The following is a 21,434-nucleotide window of genomic DNA, read 5'->3' on the forward strand; positions in this document are numbered from 1 at the left end:
AAACACAGTAAGTTAAGCAAAAGGAGAAGACAGAGAAACACACAGCAGATGAAGGAGCAAGGTAAAAACACATCAGACCAAACAAATGAAGAGGATATAGGCAGTCTACCTGAAAAAGAATTCAGAGTAATGATAGTACAGATGATCCAAAATCTTGGAAACAGAATGGAGAAAATACAAGAAATGTTTAACAAGGACCTAGAAGAAGTAAAGAGAAAACAAACAATGATGAACAACACAATAAATGAAAGTAAAAATTCTCTAGAAGGAACCAATAGAATAACTGAGGCAGAAGAACGGATAAGTGACCTGGAAGATAAAATAGTGGAAATAACTACCACAGAGCAGAATAAAGAAAAAATAATGAAAAGAATTGAGGACAGTCTCAGAGACCTCTGGGACAACATTAAATGAACCAACATTCGAATTATAGGGGTCCCAGAAGAAGAAGAGGGAAAAAAAGGCAGTGAGAAAATATTTGAAGGGATTATAGTTGAAAACTTCCCTAATATGGGAAAGGAAATAGTCAAGTCCAGGAAATGTGGAGAGTCCCATACAGGATAAATCCAAGGAGAAACACGCCAAGACACACATTAATCAAACTATCAAAAATTAAATACAAAGAAAAAGTATTAAAAACAGCAAGGGAAAAACAACAAATAACATACAAAGGAATATCCATAAGGTTAACAGCTGACCTTTCAGGATAAACTCTGCAAGCCAGAAGGGAGTGGCAGGACATACTTAAAGTGATGAAGGAAGAAAAACCGACAACCAAGATTACTCTACCCAGCAAGGCAAGCCAGAAGGGAGTGGCAGGACATAGTTACAGTGATGGATGAGAAAAACCTACAACCAAGATTACCCAGCAAGGATCTCATTTATATTTGATGGAGAAATTAAACCTTTACAGACAAGCAAAATCTAAGAGAATTCAGCACCAACAAACCAGCTTTACAACAAATGCTGAAGGAACTTCTCTAGGTAGGAAACACAACAGAAGGAAAAGACCTACAATAACAATCCCCAAACAATTAAAATGGTAATAGGAACATACATATTGATACCTACCTTAAATGTAAATGGATTACGTGCTCCAACAAAAAGACACAGGCTGGCTGAATGGATTCCAAAACAAGACCCGTATATATGCTGTCTACAAGAGACCCACTTCAGACCTAGAGACACATACAGACTGAAAGTGACAGGATGGAAGAAGATATTCCATGCAAATGGAAACCAGAAGAAAGCTGGAGTAGCAATTCTCCTATCAGACAAAATAGACTTTAAAGACTATTAGAAGAGACAAAGAAGGACACTACATAATGATCAAGGGATCAATCCAAGAAGAAGATATAACAATTGTAAATATTTATGCACCCAACAAAGGAGCACCTCAATACATAAGGCAAATACTAACAGCCATAAAAGGGGAAATCGACAGTAACACAATCATAGTAGGGGACTTCAACACCCCACTTTCACAAATGGACAGATCATCCAAAATGAAAATGAATAAAGAAACAGAAGCTTTAAATGATACATTAAACAAGATGGACTTAATTGATATTTATAGGACATCCCATCCAAAAACAACAAAATACACTTTCTTCTCAAGTGTTCATGGAACATTCTCCACGATAGATCATATCTTGGGTCACAAATCAAGCCTTGGTAATTTAAGAAAATTGAAATTGTATCAAGTATCTTTTTCGACCACAACGCTCTGAGACTAGATAGCCATTACAGTAAAAAGTCTGTAATAAATACAAACACATGGAGGCTAAACAATACACTACTAAATAACCAAGAGATCACTGAAGAAATCAAAGAGGAAATCAAAAAATACCTAGAGGGCTTCCCTGGTGGCACAGTGGTTGAGAGTCCGCCTGCTGATGCAGGGGACACGTGTTCGTGCCCCGGTCCGGGAAGATCCCACATGCTGCGGGGCAGCTGGGCCCATGAGCCATGGCCGCTGAGCCTGCACATCCGGAGCCTGTGCTCCACAACGGGAGAGGCCACAGCAGTGAGAGGCCTGCGAACTGCAAAAAAAAAAAAAAAAAAAAAATACCTAGAAACAAATGACAATGAAAACACGATGACCCAAAACCTATGAGATGCAGCAAAAGCAGTTATAAGAGGGAAGTTTACAGCAGAATTATCCTACCTCAAGAAACAAGAAACATCTCAAAGAAACAACCTAACCTTACACCTAAAGCAATTTAAGAAAGAAGAAAAAAAACCACACAAAGTTATCAGAATGAAAGAAATCATAAAGATCAGATCAGAAATAAATGAAAAAGAAATGAAGGAAACAATAGCAAAGATCAATAAAACTAAAAGCTGGTTCTTTGAGAAGATAAGCAAAATTGATAAACCATTAGCCAGACTTATCAAGAAAAAAAGGGAGGAGACTCAAATCAATAGAATTAGAAATGAAAAAGAAGAAGTAACAACTGACACTGCAGAAAAACAAAGGATCATGAGCGATTACTACAAGCAACTGTAAGCCAATAAAATGGACAACCTGGAAGACATGAACAGATTCTTAGAAAAGCACAACTTCTGAGACTGAACCAGGAAGAAATAGAAAATATGAACAGACCAATCACAAGCACTGAAATGGAAACTCTGATTAAAAATCTTCCAACAAACAAAAGCCCAGGACCAGATGGCTTCACAGGCAAATTCTATTAAACATTTAGAGCAGAGCTAACACCTATCCTCAAACTCTTCCAAAATATAGCAGAGGGAGGAATACTCCCAAACTCATTCTATGAGGCCACCATCACCCTGATACCAAAACCAGACAAAGATGTCACAAAGAAAGAAAACTACAGGCCAATATCACTGATGAACATAGATGCGAAAATACTCAAGAAAATACTAGCGAACAGAATCCAACAGCACATTAAAGGGATCATACACCATGATCAAGTGGGGTTTATTCCAGGAATGCAAGGATTCTTCAATATATGCCAATCAGTCAATGTGATAAGCCATATTAACAAATTGAAGGAGAAAAACGATATGATCATCTCAATAGATGCAGAAAAAGCTTTCGACAAAATTCAACACCCATTTATGATAAAAAACCTCCAGAAAGTAGGCATAGAGGGAACTTACCTCAACATAATAAAGGCCATATATGACAAACCCACAGCTGACATCTTTCTCAATGGTGAAAGACTGAAACCATTTCCTCTAAGATCAGGAACAAGACAAGGTTGTCCACTCTCACCACTATTATTCAACATAGTTTTGGAAGTTTTAGCCACAGCTATCAGAGAAGAAAAAGAAATAAAAGAAATCCAAATCGGAAAAGAAGAAGTAAAGCTGTCACTGTTTGCAGATGACATGAAACTATACATAGAGAATCCTAAAGATGCTACCAGAAAACTACTAGAGCTAATCAACGAATTTGGTAACGTAGCAGGATACGAAATTAATGCACAGAAATCTCTTGCATTCCTATACACTAACGATGAAAAATCTGAAAGTGAAATTAAGGAAAGTCTCCCATTTACCATTGCAACAAAAAGAATAAAATATCTAGGAATAAACCTACCTAAGGAGACAAAAGACCTGTATGCAGAAAACTATAAGACACTGATGAAAGAAATTAAAGATGATACAAACAGATGGAGGGATATACTATGTTCTTGGATTGGAAGAATCAACATTGTGAAAATGACTCTACTACCCAAAGCAATCTACAGATTCAATGCAATCCCTCTCAAACTACCAATGGCATATTTCACAGAACTAGGACAAAAAATTTAATTTGTATGGAAACACAAAAGACCCTGAGTAGCCAAAGCAATCTTGAGAAGGAAAAACGGAGCTGGAGGAATCAGGCTCCCAGACCTCAGACTATACTACAAAGCTACAGTAATCAACAGAGTATGGTACTGGCACAAAAACAGAAATATAGATCAGTGGAACAGGATAGAAAGCCCAGAGATAAACCCACGCACATATGGTCACCTTATCTTTTATAAAGGATGCAAGAATATACAGTGGAGAAAAGTCAGCCTCTTCAATAAGTGGTGCTGGGAAAACTGGACAGCGACATGTAAAATAATGAAATTAGAACACTCCCTAACACCATACACAAAAATAAACTCAAAATGGATTAAAGACCTAAATGTAAGGCCACACACTATAAAACTCCTAGAGGAAAACATAGGCAGAATACTCTATGACATAAATAACAGCAAGATCCTTTTTGACCCACCTCCTAGAGTAATGGAAATAAAAACAAAAATACACAAATGGAACCTAATAAAACTTAAAAGCTTTTGCACATGAAACCATAAACAAGACGAACAGACAACCCTCAGAATGGGAGCAAATATTTGCAAATGAACCAACTGGCAACGGATTAACCTCCAGAATTTACAAGCAGCTCATGCAACTCAATATCAAAAAAACAACCCAATGCCAAAATGGGCAAAAGACCTAAATAGACATTTCTCCAAAGAAGATATACAGATTGCCAACAAACACATGAAAGGATGCTCAACACCACTAATGGTTAGAGAAATGCAAATCAAAACTGCAATGAGGTATCACCTCACACCAGTCAGAATGGCCATCATCAAAAAATGTAGAAACAATAAATGCTGGAGAGGGTGTGGAGAAAAGGGAACCCTCTTGCACTGTTGATGGGAATGTAAATTGATACAGCCACTATGGAGAACAGTATGGAGGTTCCTCAAAAAACTAACAATAGAACTACCATACCACCCAGCAATTCCACTACTGGGCATATACCCTGAGAAAACCATAATTCAGAAAGAGTCAGGTACCACAATGTTCATTGCAGATCTATTTACAATAGCCAGGACATGGATGCAACCTAAGTGCCCATCAACAGATGAATGGATAAAGAAGATGTGGCACATATATACAATGGAATATTACTCAGCCATAAAAAGAAATGAAATTGAGTTATTTGTAGTGAGGTGGACAGACCTAGAGTCTGTCCTACAGAGTGAAGTAAGGCAGAAAGAGAAAACAAATACTGTATGCTAACATGTATATATGGAATCTAAAAAAAAAAATGATTCTGAAGACATTAGGGGCAGGACAGGAATAAAGACACAGATGTAGAGAATGGACTTGAGGACACGGGGAGGGGGAAGGGTAAGCTGGGACGAAGTAAGGGAGTAGCATGGACATATATACACTATCAAATGTAAAATAGCTAGTGGGAAGCAGCCGCATAGCACAGGGAGATCAGCTCCGTGCTTTGTGACCACCTAGAGGGGTGGGATAGGGAGGGTGGGAGGGAGACGCAAGAGGGAGGGGATATGGGGATGTATGTATATGTATAGCTGATTCACTTTGTTATACAGCAGAAACTAACACACCATTGTAAAGCAATTATACTCCAATAAAGATGTTAAAAAATTAAATAAATAAGTGCAATGCGGTAGTTTGGGAGGGATACCCCTGTTGGTTCCTCTTAATTCTTTCATTCCTATCCTTGTCGTGGAACAAAAGCACTGAGCAGGACCATGATGGCGACACGTAAAACCACTTGGATTTAGAGGTTCTGGATGTTGCTGAGCTGTCCATTGTGGACTGAAGTGCTTCATAGAATGTTGTGCTTGGTCCCTGTTGAGGTGGTCGTACATCACCACGCTTTTTGTTTTGTTTTTAAAATTTTTGCACTTTCAGAAAAATAGAACTAGTATGAATTAGGGAAAAACAGCTAAGAAATGGGACAGCTATGTGTGTGAAATCTAACAGATAAGCAAAGAGAAAGAATGGAAATGTGAGGTTGTTATTCAGGACTTGGAAGCAGCAGCTGCACAAACGATGTCGCCACACAGTAGCCAAAGAGTGTAAACACACCTGTTTGAACTCAGCCACCTCTTAGCTGAAGTTGTTTGGTCTGGTGTAGACATAAGCTCCCTGACTAGCGTCTCAGTGGGCTTAAGGAAGGAAACCCTGTATCCTGTAGCATCCTGTCCTTTGAAGTGTCCAGTGCTGGATTTTAAACAAAACAGATGCTAAGTAAACATGTTAGAAAAAAGGAGTGAATTTTTATTGACTTGACATTTTCCTAATTTTCTCTGAAACATTTATAGGAATTTTGGATAAAGAAATAATCTTTGGTTGTGAATGACTTTGATATCAAAATAATATAGATTAATCCTGTGTTTTTCATTAGCAATATAGACCCATCATATTGATTTGGTGAAGGTAACTATTTTAGTCTACTTGGGCTGCCGTAACAAAATACCATAGTCTGCGTGGCTTCAACAGCAGAAGTTGATACTCTCACAGTTCTGACCACAGTCTGTTTCTGGTGAGGGTCCGTTTCTGGTGAGGCCTCTCTCCTTGGCTTGTCGGTGGCCGCCTTCTCCCTGCATCTTCACATGGACTTTCCTCTGTGTGCGCCCAGAGAGACGTCTCTGGTGTCTCCTCTTCCTCTTCTAAGGATACCAATCCCATTGGATTAAGGCCGCACCCCTGTGACCTTCTCTAATCAAACACTGAGTCCATAACGACGACTGAAGAAGAAAACACATCTGGGCTTTGGGGTTTTGTTTTGTTTTTACAGCACGCCTAAAGTAAACATTGCTTGCCCCTGAATTATACCATTAGCTCCTAAATAACCTGAGACCTACTGTTATCCTGCTTGGTAAGACTAATCAGTAGTAAAATTAAATATAAACAGTTCTGTTCTTCTTAAGAGGCTGACTTGATTGAAAATGACTTCACCTTTCTTCTAAGGCAAGGAGACAGATATTCATAACCCAGAATAAATAAAATCAAGCACTTTCTCGCCGTATTGGTTTCTTTCCCAGTGGCCTGGAAGAGTTGCAATGCCTTTTGAAGACACTGCTCTGGGGAGAGACAGCTCCACGGGGGAAATGAACCCAGTACGCTCTTGCTGAAAGAGAACGCTCTGCTAATGCTAAATGATAGCAGGTAGCACCAAAATCTCAGATAGTCTCTCTTCTTTGTATAGGGTTTCTCCTTTGGTAAATTTTTCCATGGATGCTTGCTTTCCCTGGTGACTGGTAATTAATCCTTTATAAACCTTAGTTGAAGACCTCAGATCCCAAGTGAAGAATTCTCTGATAAACAAATTGGAAGTGTGCTGTGTTTCTCTCTACATAGATAGATAGATCTATATGTCATTATTATTCTAATCGTCACGTTGCATGTTGATTCTGTAACTTTGAGTACTACCTTGATGTCAGCATTCATAAATGTTGTATTTCAATTCAGCTTTTTAAGGTGGGTATAATATTTTTTAAATTACCATTATTCACTCCCCAAAACACTTTCGTAAGAGCTTACCTACTTTTTAATCATCTACTGAAAAAGAAAAAAAAAAGAACAGATATGCTTATCTTTTTGCTTCACACATAAATTTAACTTATATAGAGATTGTAAGTCATTTCAGTAGCTTTTAGGATGATACTATTTCAAATTTTGTTTTAAATATTTGCTCCTTTGCTTGATTCTTAATTAATAGAGCTATTTTCAATTTCATAAATATATATGTACACTTGCACTTACATACATGCGTGTTAATCATATAAAACAAAATCCTGATGAGATCAACCTTACTACGGTAATAACTCAGCCATTCGATTTTTGTGGGCCCTGGAGCCATGGTAGCAGAACTTTGCCTAGAGTAGGTGCTGGATAAGCTCCTGATAATTGATTCCTCTAACTGAAACGAATCAATCCCTTGAATGAGTCCTTTAACAGTTATTAATGTATACCTAGCACTGTGGTAAAGGCTTGGAGGCTGACATAAAAAATAAAGAGGAGTATAAATCATTTACCTGAAAAGGGTTATAACCTGGTTGAGAGATCAATCAGGAAAGTAGGTTAAAATGCCCCCAAATATATAGACTCTATTTGTATCAAACTATAGAGTGTAATAGGCATTTCTATGAAATTGCTGCAGAAGAACCGAAGCAAGATGGAAAAAGGTAGTTTGAAGGCCATGATCTTTTCAAGCTGAAGGATGATGGCTTAACTCCGTTACCTCTCTGATGACGTTCCTGACATTCCCACATGGCGTGGCTGGCTTACTATAAATCCATGACCTTGACTCTCAAGCGGGCCTTTAATACTGCCGAGCAATCCCACCATACTTCCCTTGTTCATTTAATCTTCCGCACTCGTGGATGACTGTCTTGAGTTCTTTCCTCCCTTCTCAGCCTCTAAGACCTTCTTCCCTGTCTTTACTCCCACCTTCCTGTTCCACTGGGAAGGTGGACATTCCATCACCTCCATAGCTGGTATCTGCCCTTGTTCATGCTGCCTCCTTGCCTCCGTCTAAGGCCACGTCCTGTGCTTAAACACTGGATCCCACTGTCTCCCCTGCCAAAGCGGAAACGTTGCTCTAGCAGTTCTATCCACTGGTTCCTACACCATCGTGTTTTTTTCCTCTCTACTCATTCCTATCAGCTTCGATTTTTGTTATTTCTCCTACCTTTTTTTAAAATTAATTTATTTTTATTTATTTTATTTTTGGCTGCTTTGGGTCTTCATTGCTGTGTGCGAGCTTTCTCTAGTTGTGGCGAACGAGGGCTACTCTTCATGATGCGCAGGCTTCTCACTGCAGTGGCTTCTCTTGTTGCGGAGCATGGGCTCTAGGCACGTGGGCTTCAGTAGTTGTGGCGCGCAGGCTCAGTAGTTGTGGCTCACAGGCTCTAGAACGCAGGCTCAGTAGTTGTGGCCCACGGGCTTAGTTGCTCCGTGGCATGTGGGATCTTCCCAGACCAGGGATCGAACCCGTGTCCTTTGCATTGGCAGGCGGATTCTTAACCACTGTGCCACCAGGGAAGCCTATTTCTCCTGCTTTAAATGAAAAAAATCTTGACTCATTTCTCCTACCACCCATCACATTTCTTCTTTCCCTTTATAGCAAAATTCCTTACAAGAATGGTCTATACTTAACCGTATCCAATTCCTCTCCTTTTAATCTCTTTTAACTCCAATATGGCTTTCATCCCCAGCAAGCATCTGAATGGCCTCTTGTCAACAGCGACCTCTAGGTTGTGAAATCCACATGGCAGGTGTCCGCCCTCATCCTCCTTGACCCATTAGCAGTATCTGACACAGCTGGCCGCTCCCTGCTCCTTGAGACACTTCCTGGAAACCACGGTCTTAGCAGTCATTCTCCACTCTTCTGTAGCTGAGGCTCTTTTGTAGTTGGAGTGCCACCACGTACGTTGATCTCCACGTCATCAACGTGCCTAAGAATTTACTACTTTATTTTTTTTCCATTTTTTTATTCCTTGGCCACACCACGTGGCATGTGGGATCTTAGTTGCCTGACCAGGGATCGAACCCGTGCCCCCTGCAGTGGAAGTGCAGTGCAGTCTTAACCACTGAACCGCCAGGAAAGTCCCTGACACCTTATAGCTTTAGCCCAGATCTTTCTGTCAACCTTTCAGACCTTGAGCCCTCTTCCAAATTCTACTTGGACGTTTCATAGGATCTCAGACTTTACATGTTCAAAACATGTAACATTTTTGTGTGATCTATAAAAATATCAGACCACTGTGTTGTACGCTTGAAACTACTATGTCGTAAGTCAACCATACTTCAATTTAAAAGAAATGTAAAATTTTTTATTTTTGCCTTCTGAGCACTGTAGCCCTCTTCCCGCCCCCCACCCCCACCCCGTATCACTCGATGGGTACATCATCCTTCTAATCACTCAGACCCAGAACATTTGGCATCGTCGTTCACTCTCTTTCACGCCCTTATCAAATCTGTCAGCAAATTTGGTTGACTCGACTTTGAAAACGTATGCAGAATGGGACCATTTATTTTTTCCACCTCCATTACTGTCGCCCTGATTTAACCACCGTCATCTCTCCACGTGGGTCACTGTAAGCGTCTCCAGCTGATTCCCCTGTTTCCACTTCAAAGTCCCCAAAGCCTCTTTTCAGTTCAACAGCCATCATAGCCCTTTGAACATGTCAGACCACATCACTCCTCTGCTGGAAAGCCTCCAGTGAGTTCTCATCTCACTTAGAGCAAAAGCCACAAGTCTTGACTCTGAGCTGCAAAGCCAGGCATCACCTGAGAGCTCTGACCTCATCTTTTGTTCCTTTCTCTGGTCCCCTCCACTCAGCCATTCTGACCCCCTTGTCCTCTCCCAGCCAGTCTGGCCTGCTCCCATGTTGGGGCCTCAGCACTGGCTCTTCCCTCTGCCCACAGTTCAGGCACCTGCATTCCCTCACCTCTCCATGCTTTTGTCCAAATGTTACCTCCTCAAGGCAAACCACCTCCACTCCCATGTGAAACTGTCCCTGCCCTGTCATCTGCTACTATGGCTTTCCTTACCTTGTTTTTCTTTTCCTTTTTCCACAGAATTTGTCACCTCCTAACATGTTATATACTTTGTTTATTATGTCTATTACTTATGATGTGTCTCTCCCGCTTAGAGTTAAGCTCTTAGAGGGCAGGGAATTTCAGTTTCTTTTGGTCACTGATGTAGCCCAACTGTCTAAAACAGTACCTGAAACATAAATGATGGATGGATGGATGGATGAAGAGATCATTGAGAACTCAAAAGAGGCTTTCCTTAAACACCCCATTTCACATTGCCAATCCATCCTTCACTTGTGGTTCCCCTCTACTCACAAAACTTTGTTTTACTTTATTCACTATTTGAAATTATCAATTATCTTACTTATATCTCCTCTACTAGAATATAAGTTAAGCTATGTGAGCATAAGAACTGGAGATAGTAAGCATGTACTTAATAAATATTCATTAAGTGAATCCATTCTAGACAAGAAATTTGAATTCCTCAAATCAGTTAACTGCCTGTATAAATTTTATCTTATGACAAATCTGTGACTATTTGCTTATTCAGTCTGATTCAGTGTTCAGTTAGCAGGATACGTAATTGGTTGTTACATTCTTTTTATCACCGTGGTTTTCTTTGGTTTACTATTAAAGAATTCTCAGACTACCCTTGACACTTTATAATAAATTAAGCAAAAATTTTCAAAAAGTTCAATGATTGGCAAGTATTAATATGTAATAAATAAAGCAGATAGCTCTGACCTTATTCCTGAAAGTACCTCACCTTCTCTTTCTCTGAGTATTTCCATTGTAAGACTCAATGGCTGTACTCTCATTTGAGTCATTTAAAATCATAGAAAACGGGCTTCCCTGGTGGCGCAGTGGTTGAGAGTCCGCCTGCCGATGCAGGGGACACGGGTTCGTGCCCCGGTCCGGGAAGATCCCACATGCCGCGGAGCGGCTGGGCCCGTGAGCCATGGCCGCTGAGCCTGCGCGTCCGGAGCCTGTGCCCCGCAACGGGAGAGGCCACAACAGTGAGAGGCCCGCGTACTGCAAAAAAAAAAAAAAAAAAAAAAAAAATCATAGAAAAGCATAGCAAGTTTTATAGGAAATTATTATGTGCAAGAAAATGGATCAAAATCTCATTAGATTTTTAAGCTCTCTTTTCTGTAGTCTCTCATAATAGGAACCTGGGTCATTTAAATTCTTTACATTTTTCTTTCAGTTTCTTTAAGAAAATACTATAAGTTGGGAGTAGTTAATATTTAAGACAATCCATTGTAGACATTAAAACAAATTATGGATTTTCCTTGTATGTTATTAGCTATTAATGGCCTCCAAATGAAAATGGAAAAACACACTTTGCTATTCAGCATATTAAAATGCATCTGTATTAAGAAATCGATGCATGAAAATTCAGTAGCTATTCATCATGATCAGAATTCTATTCTTATTTGAGTGAATTTCATTTTGCTTTTTAACAGTAAGTATTCCATCATTCATTAGCACATTTTTAATAAATGAAAGGAAGGTAAACATTTGTTGTATCCATTAAGATGATTAGCTTCCCTCTTAACTCATTAAGTCGTTGTTTAGGAAGAAAACTCGAGTGCCGTGAATTGGTGATAATTTGTTTTATCTTACTTCACGACCAGAAATTTTGGGCTTTTGTTTTGCTTTTGAGATTCCACATATAAGTGAGATCAGACAGGGTTTGTCTTTCTCTTATTTCACTTAGCATGATCCTCTCAAAGTCCATCCATGCTTTTTTTTTTGCGGTACGCGGGCCTCTCCCTGCTGTGGCCTCTCCCGTTGCCGAGCACAGGCTCTGGATGCGCAGGCTCAGCGGCCATGGCTCACGGGCCCAGCCGCTCCGTGGCATGTGGGATCCTCCCGGACCGGGGCACGAACCTGCGTCCCCTGCATCGGCAGGCGGACTCTCAACCACTGCACCACCAGGGAAGCCCCATCCATGCTTTTGCAAATGGCAGGATTCCCTTCTTTCTCATGGCTGAATAATATTCGTGTGTGTGTGTGTGTGTGTGTGTGTGTGTGTGTGTGTGTGTGTGTGTGTATCTCACATCTTCTTTATCCGTTCATCTGTTGGTGGACACTTAGGGTGTTTCCCTGTCTTGACTGTTGTAAATGATGCTGCTGTGAACATGGGGTCTAGATGTTGCTTTAGCGTAGTGTTTTTGTTTCCTTTGGATATATGCCCAGAAGTGGAATTGCTGGATCCAAAGTGATTTTTTAAGTTAATTATCTCCTACTTACAATCATTGTTTTCTGACAGCCTTAGGTCTAGTGATTCTAGAAGACTGTGAGAAAATAAAGATAAAGTTGGTTCCTGCTATAAACTTCAAACGTATCTCTGACAGGAGCCTATGAGCTTCCATAGGCCGGGCCTCCGTGGTGCTGATGGAACTTCTTTGGGTTGTGAGAAATAGCAAGTCATGTGGCCCCAGAGCTGTCTACAAGCATCCCCCCCGAACTTTCCAGATGGGGTCCCCTGCACGTCTGTTAATGACCAGCCCAGATGTCCATCTCTAGGCAGAGTAGAGCAAGTGGCAGCGTGGTGAGGGTCAGAATGGGGGCTAGAGGGCCTGAGTCAGAGCAGAAACATAAGGAGAGTTTGGGAGGGTTCATTGGGCATTGCTGGGCCAGACTATAGTGGTGCTGGAGTCAGAAGGAGGAGGGAGGTGAGGAAAGCAGATGGTTAGCACCCTCGGCCACCTCCTGCTGTATTTATAAGTAAGTTCAGTCATCCATCAAATGAAGTCCATCCTGAGAACCATAAACCAAGAGTCATGAATGGACTAAGCCAACTTGGAATGTTCCCAAATAACTCTCAGGCTACTCAAAAACCCTTAAAGTTAGCCCACGAAACATTTCACCGTAAGGAGCTTGGAGTGACGTTTCCTCGCCTTTTTAGGACTGTAGTAGCTGAGGGCTTTAATTCTCCCAATGCAGCAGCCTTGGTGGCATTTTTAGAAACTATGAAACCACGTGTATTTTACTATCTCAGCCCTCTTTGAATGAAAGGGAGCTTTATGTATTATGAAAAAGAGACGTGAAAAAAGAAAAGTCACATCTAAATAAATAAAAATCATGATTTGATATTGTTATGATTTACTGGACCACAAACCGATTGAAGGGCAAAGATACAGCAATACATGACCTTTATAATGCATGCCTGGAGTTCTAACATGTGACACTGCTCGTTGACTGTTTTACGTTTGAAAAAATGGACTAAATTAGGCTACAAGGCAGACTGAGGCCTACATTTTTACCTTTTTTTTGGTACCAAACAATTTGTAGAATTTTGTAAGTTATTACTTTCCAGTATTCACTAATTTCACACAGACATCTAAATGCTCAAACATTGCCATCCATGTACCCCTTTGAATGAAAAGGAGGCGAGGACTGCAGAAAGAACTCAGGCTTTCAGATGAGATAGTCGGATTTGAATATCCCCTCCATTGCTTGTGGCCCTGGAGGAGTTTTTCTGAACCTCAGCTTCCTCACTTGGGAGGAATGGTTGTTGCTGGGATTAAATTAAATGCAAAAAGCTGTGCATAATACCCAGCACAGCACTTCACAGACATCCAAAGTAGTAGCTTTTATCATTTCATCATAAATCGTGCCATGTCCAAGACGAAGAAGGACCTGGAGGAGGAGAGTGAGGATGTCTTTGGTCATCGTCACTCGGCTGTTCCATGACACGGCGGTCCCATGACACACCTGTGTCACTCACTCACTGCCTTCTTCTGAAATGTTACTTGAAAACAGACTGCAGACACCAAGGTGAAATGACACAGCCTTAGAGTTTTTAAAGCACTTTTGCATGACTGTCCGGATAACGAGATGCTTCTCTTCTATAAGTTGGTATTTATTGGCACTTGAGTCTACAAGTTAAGTGGCAGCGAGCGTTTAATTCTGTGTCAAAAGGTAGACTACCAAGTACAGGTAGGTGGTTTACCAACCACCCTGAGGCTACGTAGCGTATACTGGATGGGAGGTACCAGAAAAGGCAGAGAACCAATCTGTTCCCCTTTTCGTTGGCACAGGAGAGGGAGAAGCGAAGGCTGATAGAATCGTGTGCCTCTCCATCACGTATCCGGTCCTCCACGGCTACAAGACAAGTTAGCCAGGAACCCATGTAGAAGGAGAGAGCAAAATAGACTCCGGCTAGAGCACTGGCCTGAGAATAAGGTTCCCAGGATATGAAGGGAGTCGACTGAAAAGAAAGACAGTGGAATTAAGGCGGTCATATTGTCTCCTCGGGACCCTAATGATTCTGTGGAGTCAGATGAATCTAGATCTGAATCTGAATTTGGATTTAAGTACCATTCACAATAGTCAGTCCTGATGGGACCCTGCCTAGGGCTGCGAGCCATCTTTATATTGATGTTTTCTGCCTTTCTTCCCCTCCAGCCATGATCAGGCCTTTCAGACAAACCTGGGAAGCCCTGGAGTTTTAGAGGGAGAACAAAGGACCTCTTGAAGGGGGGGACCTATGACCTGGGGCAGAACCCACTGCTTGGAGCTCGAGGTTACTTTCAGTCCTGGGGTCTGGACCAACTTCGCTTCCCTCAGTGCCCAGAACACCTTCTGGGTCCCGGCACGTGTTAGAGCTCTGGTCAGTCACCACGGTCCACTCTGACCTGGTGTTCCCGTGAGGCCTCTGTAAGGACCCAAGGTTTCTGAGCTCTTAATTTGTTCTTGCTTCTCAGGACTTTGCTTTATCTTAATCAGGGAGCAAAAAAAAGAGAGTAAATGGCCACTGGCCTCAAAAAATAAATGCCCCGAGCGTCCGTGAGAGTCACAAATTGTTATGACGGACGACATGAGAGGGAAGTGGTCCCAGGGCCCTGATTAGAGAAGTGACACTGGAAAACCAAAACAGTACAGGAGGCTTTCGGACCGAACGTGAGCCAGGGAGGGGCAGCCACGGGGGAGAGCCCTGAATGACGGCAGGAAAGGGTCCTATGAAGACTTGAGCGTAGAGTCGGCCCAAAACGCAGATGTCAACTTAAATCAGGATACGTCTGATAAGAAATAGTTTCATGGGATTAAAAATTCAAAGAGTCTATGAGGGATGTTCCCTTGGGACCTAAGGTTGGTTTCAAAGAAAAAGAAGCCTCTGTGTCTGAGGACTAACAAAGAAAATCAGAACTAGACAGATCGGACACAGCAAGTAGAGAGGATCCTATAAGCAAAATGAACATGGGAAACCTTACCATTTCTCATACCTGAGAGAACGTGAGAGAGTCCATGCTGGAGAGAACTCGTGGCTGTATCTCGAATGTAAGCGTGGTTTAGCATGCATCTCATGGCAGGCATTAACCTGTGTTAACTAGTCTGGTGTGAGGTGGGTTACAGTGCAGAGCACCAAGGAAACCACTGGTGCTGAGCGTTCATAGATGAGTGACTATTGGGAAACATTCATGTATGTACGGTCGTTCTTTTAGTCTAGAGAAAATGCTCATGTACTGAGCTCACTCTGTGTACCAAACAGTAGCCTAGCCTTGGAAACACACTCCATGAGATTAAAGGAATTTGTTCAGACTACGCTCCCTGTAAATAAATCAACATTCAAATCCAGGTTCATCTAAAACCCTCTGTTCTTGAACCCACGTGAGTGGAATTGATGGAGATAATATCTTCCATATCATAGATGTGCTGCTTAAGCTAGATGGAGCCGAAGTGAGTTCGGTGACTCAAAAATGACGTCGTCCATTGATCCCCCCTGGTCAGCATCCTGCCTCTTTCTCTCCAGCTGATAAGCCTTCTTATCTTCCCTCCACCCTGTCTGTTCTACATTGTAAGTTAGAAATATAGTTCCTGAAGTAAAGACACTGAGGGACGGGCTTCTGCTTGCTTCTCTCCTACCCGTATGCTCTGTAAAGCCGGTTCCTATATGAAGCTCCTTGTCTAAGGGGAGCATGGTCGATTATAGGAGGTGAGCCCAGAAGGGAATTCCACATTCTGAACTGAAGTCTTAATCTGAGAGCATAAAATCATTACCTGTGGCCCCGCTTATTATAGGCTAACTTTACCACCCCTTTATTTTTTTTTTCTCACTGTTCCCTCTTCCTACTCTAGTGTCTGAAAAGTTGGTCTTTGGATAAAAGACAAGAGATTTTCATGGGATACTCTTTAGAGTTGTACATTTAAAATTTATGTCTTCCAGTGGTTTTAAAATATATATGTGCTATATATATAGGCTACACTTAAACTCTGTTATCTTTTTAAAATTTTTTAAAAGGTCCCTGAGACAGACGAGAGATCATGTCATAGAAAAAAATCTTGGATTTATACTGTTGGGATCAGAAACTCTCTTGAATAATGGATCAATATACTCAAGAAAATGCTATTTCTAGTAGTAAAACTGAGTCTGATTAAGACTGCATCTTATGGAAAAAGGCACCAACCTATACTGCTGCTTGCAGTTTAAAACGGTACAGCTCATCTGGGCAGTAGTTTGGAACAGAAGTTTAAAAGGTCTTGATAACCCATGGCTTGCTCATGCTACCTCTGGGAATGTGTCTCCAGGAAAGAATTCTAAATAGAGGCTTTTCATACAGAGATTTTTCAAAGCAGAATATTTATCATAGTGAAAAAAATTTTAAACCTAGACGTCACCAGAAAGTGTTGAATGGTTGAGGTCATTTTCTAAATGGTAGATTTTTAAAAGTCTATCATCTGTTAAAACCAGATGCATGATAAGTGGCTCTGCCCTGTCTTCAAAATATGCCCTCAGTTATTTTTGTTAAAAATAGAGAATGATGCCCTAAAAAAAATAAATAAAAATTTTAAAAGTGTATCACCTGAAAAACTGTGTTAAGAATTGGGTAAAAATTGGGTACGAATTGGGTAAAATATTATGATTATAGCTATGGGAATCAAAAATTTTTTTAATTTCAGGAAAAAATGGAAATACTATCACACAATCGAGAATTGTGTTTCAGTGGTAGAACTGTAGGCAACTTTTATTTCTATTTTTTTAAGTTTTGTATTTCCATATGAGGAGCAGCCCCTCTTAACATTTTTAATAAAAAATCGTAAGGGATGCCAGGAAATGCATTTCGTGTCTTCAGTCCACTTCCTGTCTACTGCGCCCATGTCCAGAACCTGGTCCTCCTTTCCCACTCTACATGTTGTGGATGGATCTGAGTAACTCCGTGGCTCTTATGAGCTCAGTCCTCAACCCAGACAGTAGTCAGCTAGAATGCATTAACTCTGAAGATTCGGAAGTGAAGATGGGTTCTTTCTTTTTTTTTTTTTTTTTCCAGCTTTAAAGAGAAGCCGTTTTTACTGCAGTCTTTGTCCCTTTCAGGCAGCTTTCTCAATGCCACCACTCCCACACCTTGACTTCAGGGCCTGTAGTCTGGCAATGGTGGTTTAATTTTATTTACTTTCTCTTGATGGTTAAAGCTGGGCAGCAGCTGTTACAAGGTTAAGTTGTAAATCCTTTTCTTTGAAGGGGGAGGGAAAACAGAGAGAGAGCTCGAGCTCGTGCAAGCTTGCCTGTCTTCAGTCTCTTGTTACTCCCAAACCCTTTAAGGGCTCCTTTTCCTATGGAGTTCATGCAAAACTAAAGGGAAACATATAATCCCTGAAGCCATGTTCTTCCCAATAAGCAAAATAAGATGAAGAAGTCAATTCCACTCGATGATACTTTTAAAAGCTACTGTGGATGAAAGCAAAGTTCCAAAGAGGTCCCTGTTTCCAGGTTAGTCAATGTCTCTGATATTTCTTCTTCAATCTTGGGCTTTCTGGATGCAGAGTTCAACTGTGTTACAGTGCCTCACCCTGGAACTTAGCACTTCCTTTCTTTTCTGTGGCATGAAAGGCTAAGGTGCCTTCCTTCAAGATTCATTCATTCTCTCTCTCCCCGGCGCGGTTCCCGTTACCGCTGCCGTCGTAGTCGCCGCCGCCTCTCAGCAGCGCCGTCCGGCCTCTAAGATGGGTTCTTTCTGTTCTAATTCCCTCTTGTCCTTCATGAGCAGTCCCGATGAAGAGCTCTTTGAATAGGAAGAACCTGCTCAGAAGAAATCCACATGCCCACAATGCGAAAGAAACACAATGCCAGTTAGAGCAATTCCTCTTTTCACCGTTTCTGAGTTTGCCTGTTTTTTCACCTTGTGATTAAACAGGTGTTGCCTAGATAGAGGACAAATATGTATCTGTATATTTGCAAAGCATCAAATAATGAAGGATAGCTTAATGAACGTTATCATCTTTAGTGGCTGAGTGAACTCAAGGAGGAAAAGTAATAGAATAAAAGGTCATTGCTTTCGTGATGCTTGGCCGCCACGAATACAGTGTTTGTAGTCATAAGATACATTCCGTGGTTCTTTCTTCATCCAAAACATTATACCTTTTGGAATTATGCCATTTATTATTAATTAAAGTACGTGTTTGGGGTGGAGATGGCAGTGGCTAAGTCTTTTTCACTGAAACACAAGAACTGGGCATTTCAATCCTGTGTATTTTTCTTGATTTCCATTTGCTACAAGCTGTTATGTTGTAAACTCCTATTTCAGTAGTTCCTCTTCACCTTCATTACTTGTTATGCTTTCAAAGAGCACAGTGGCCTTTTTCTAGTTCGGAAACGGGTAGTATAGCTGAGCGCTCGAAGGTTTGTAAATACTGATAAGCTGTTTTGTGATAAAGAACCAAAGTTGGGAAAAGCAACAACAGTGACAACAGTTATTCAGTGTGTGTTTGTACTTTGAGGGGGAAAGAGAGGGAACGCTGTTTCTTCTTTTTTTTCAATCTTTTTCTCCCTTCCTTTTCCCATTTTAGACAAAGCCCGTTGCATTTGCAGTCCGGACAAATGTCAGCTATAGCGCAGCCCATGAAGACGACGTCCCAGTGCCAGGCATGGCCATCTCATTCGAAGCAAAAGATTTTCTGCATGTTAAGGAAGTAAGGAGAATAATTCAAATTTCTATCCACATGATTTTTTTACCTTGAAGCATCATTTCTTACTTCTCATTGCTGTGAAATAGCATGGCGTGTAGCTGCGGTTGGATAACATACACGTGAAATCAGTGCCTCTCAAGCTTTTCTAATATAAATATAACCTTTTTAAAGAAGAAAAAAGTCACAGGCCTCTTGGAATAACCTCAAGGCTCCCCTGGGCTCTGTGACCCAGAAATTGAGAACCACTGGGGCAGATGATCCTTTTTTTATACTTAACCTGTACTTTTTGTGTTAAGGTTTAACCTTGACCGTGTGTCATTTTCCCCTCGTGTCCCAAGTTTAACCATCTGGGGAGGGTTTAATGATAGTATCTAGAATTCATGATCTCTCCTGTCTGCTAGCAGGGTCTAAACTCAGGCCACTTTTGCCCATTCTCCTTCTTTGGTGGTAAATTTCTGCAGGGGAAGGGGAATGGATGCAGTCACAGCCAACAAGGCAAGAACCAGATATCGGGAACATCCCTTTTCCACCATACCAAAAGCCTCCACTTTTTGTTAACAGTGACTCAATCTGTAAATTGGAAAAATTCACTCTTAATTAAGGTTTATTTTGAGTCAACATTTAGCAAATGCCTGTTTTGCAGAACACTGTATGAAATGGCCAGAAATTCCCCTTACGTGTTCTAGGTGTGTGAGGTTTTCTTAAGCCTGCAGGAATTTACAATTGGAGCACTTCCAGCTGGGGGACGGCCTCTCCTAGGGAGCATTTGTAAAAAAATTTTTTACGGTTCTAAGGATTTTTTTTTAATCTTATTGAGGTATAGTTGATTTGCAATGTTGTGTTAATTTCTTCCATACAGCAAAGTGATTCCGTTATACACATATATATATTCTTTGTAATATTCTTGGAGAGGGAGTAGGGGAGGGAAGGAATGGGAGTTTGGGATTAGCAGAGGCAAACTATCATATATATGATGGAGCTTATGCCGGTTTAACTGCTCAGGCACTAAAGGCTGTGAGCAAGCGCTGATAACTGCCAATGAAAAGAGACGAGAGAATGTAGAGCCTGCCATTTCTTTAACTTTTCAAAAGAGCTGTTATTTCTGTTTGGCCAGGAAGGGAAGACAGAAAATAATTTCTGAAGTATGGCATGCCTAGAATCTCACTTTACAGCAGGAAGTTAGATGAATCTAGGCTCTCATCCCCAAGGGCTGATGCTTAGAGAAGAAGGAAAAGAAAAACAGAGTGGATACCCTTCTTTGAAATGTTCGAGAACAGGCTTGAAAACTACTTTTCAGCCGAGGAACATCAAACCGTATCCTAAAGATTTAGGACAGATACTCCAGGCACAAGAGAGAAACCGCCAACACCCACGTAAGTGGAGAAGTCATTTGTGAACGCCAGACTGTGGTCATTACACACCTGTTTGCACAAAGGTAAATTTTGCTCTGACATCAGATATTTCATGTCGATGTCAATATTTCTCACTCACTCTTAATACTTCTAATTAATCTGATTATATAAGAGGAGGACCTCTGTAACACTCCCTAGTTCCTGCTAGTCTCTTGTCAGGAAGACCCGTTCATCTTTGAACAAGAAGAGTTTATCCTACTCATGGTGCCAGCAGCTGCAGTGGAATTCAGGAAGGTCTCAAGGCCAGGAGAGTGAAGGCAGAGTCAGGCGGGAGAGGGATTGTTGAGCTCCCGGAAAATACTTTGCTCTTAGCACACACTCAACACGGGAACAGGGTTTCCTGACTTGCGATATTTGAGTTCGCTGTCACTGCCACCATACGTATCTCCAGTGAAAATGGTCAATGGGGAAGAAAAAGGATGTGAAGATTTGTTTAACTTCTGTGCACTGATTTTGACAATTCTGATTTTCCGTTTAGAAATTTAACAATGACTGGTGGATAGGGCGATTGGTTAAAGAAGGCTGTGAAATCGGATTCGTTCCAAGCCCAGTCAAGCTCGAGAATACGAGGCTGCAGCACGAACAGAGAGCCAAGCAAGGGAGGTTCTACTCCAGGTAGGAGCAAAGCACCGAGTGCTCGCGTCAGAGTCCAGACTGTACTGCCATGCGTGTACTGTCAGTTGCCGGATTCTACAGTCTTTGTTATGCGTTAAAAAGCAGACTGGTGAGAGCATCACAAACCCTGCATTTAAAACACTTCATCCAGCCTCTCATTTTCATCCCCTTCTG

At 41.2% G+C, this 21,434-nt stretch overlaps 1 protein-coding gene across 8 annotated transcripts in view; it reads left to right on the forward strand.

Annotated features, from left to right (window-relative positions):
* CACNB2 (calcium voltage-gated channel auxiliary subunit beta 2) overlaps positions 1–21,434 on the forward strand; it is a gene marked incomplete at its 5' end in the record, with an annotated part of 401,671 nt that overhangs the window by 338,014 nt on the left and 42,223 nt on the right. For all 8 annotated transcript variants that reach the window (XM_082647937.1, XM_082647940.1, XM_082647939.1 and 5 more), the window contains 2 exons: positions 19,114–19,236; positions 21,124–21,260. In XM_082647937.1, the coding sequence (XP_082504063.1) occupies positions 19,114–19,236; positions 21,124–21,260 (260 nt within the window). The remainder of the gene's footprint in view (positions 1–19,113; positions 19,237–21,123; positions 21,261–21,434) is intronic.

This window comes from Grampus griseus (genome assembly GCF_964374135.1).
Source record: "Grampus griseus genome assembly, chromosome: 2".
Lineage (NCBI taxonomy): Eukaryota > Metazoa > Chordata > Mammalia > Artiodactyla > Delphinidae > Grampus > Grampus griseus.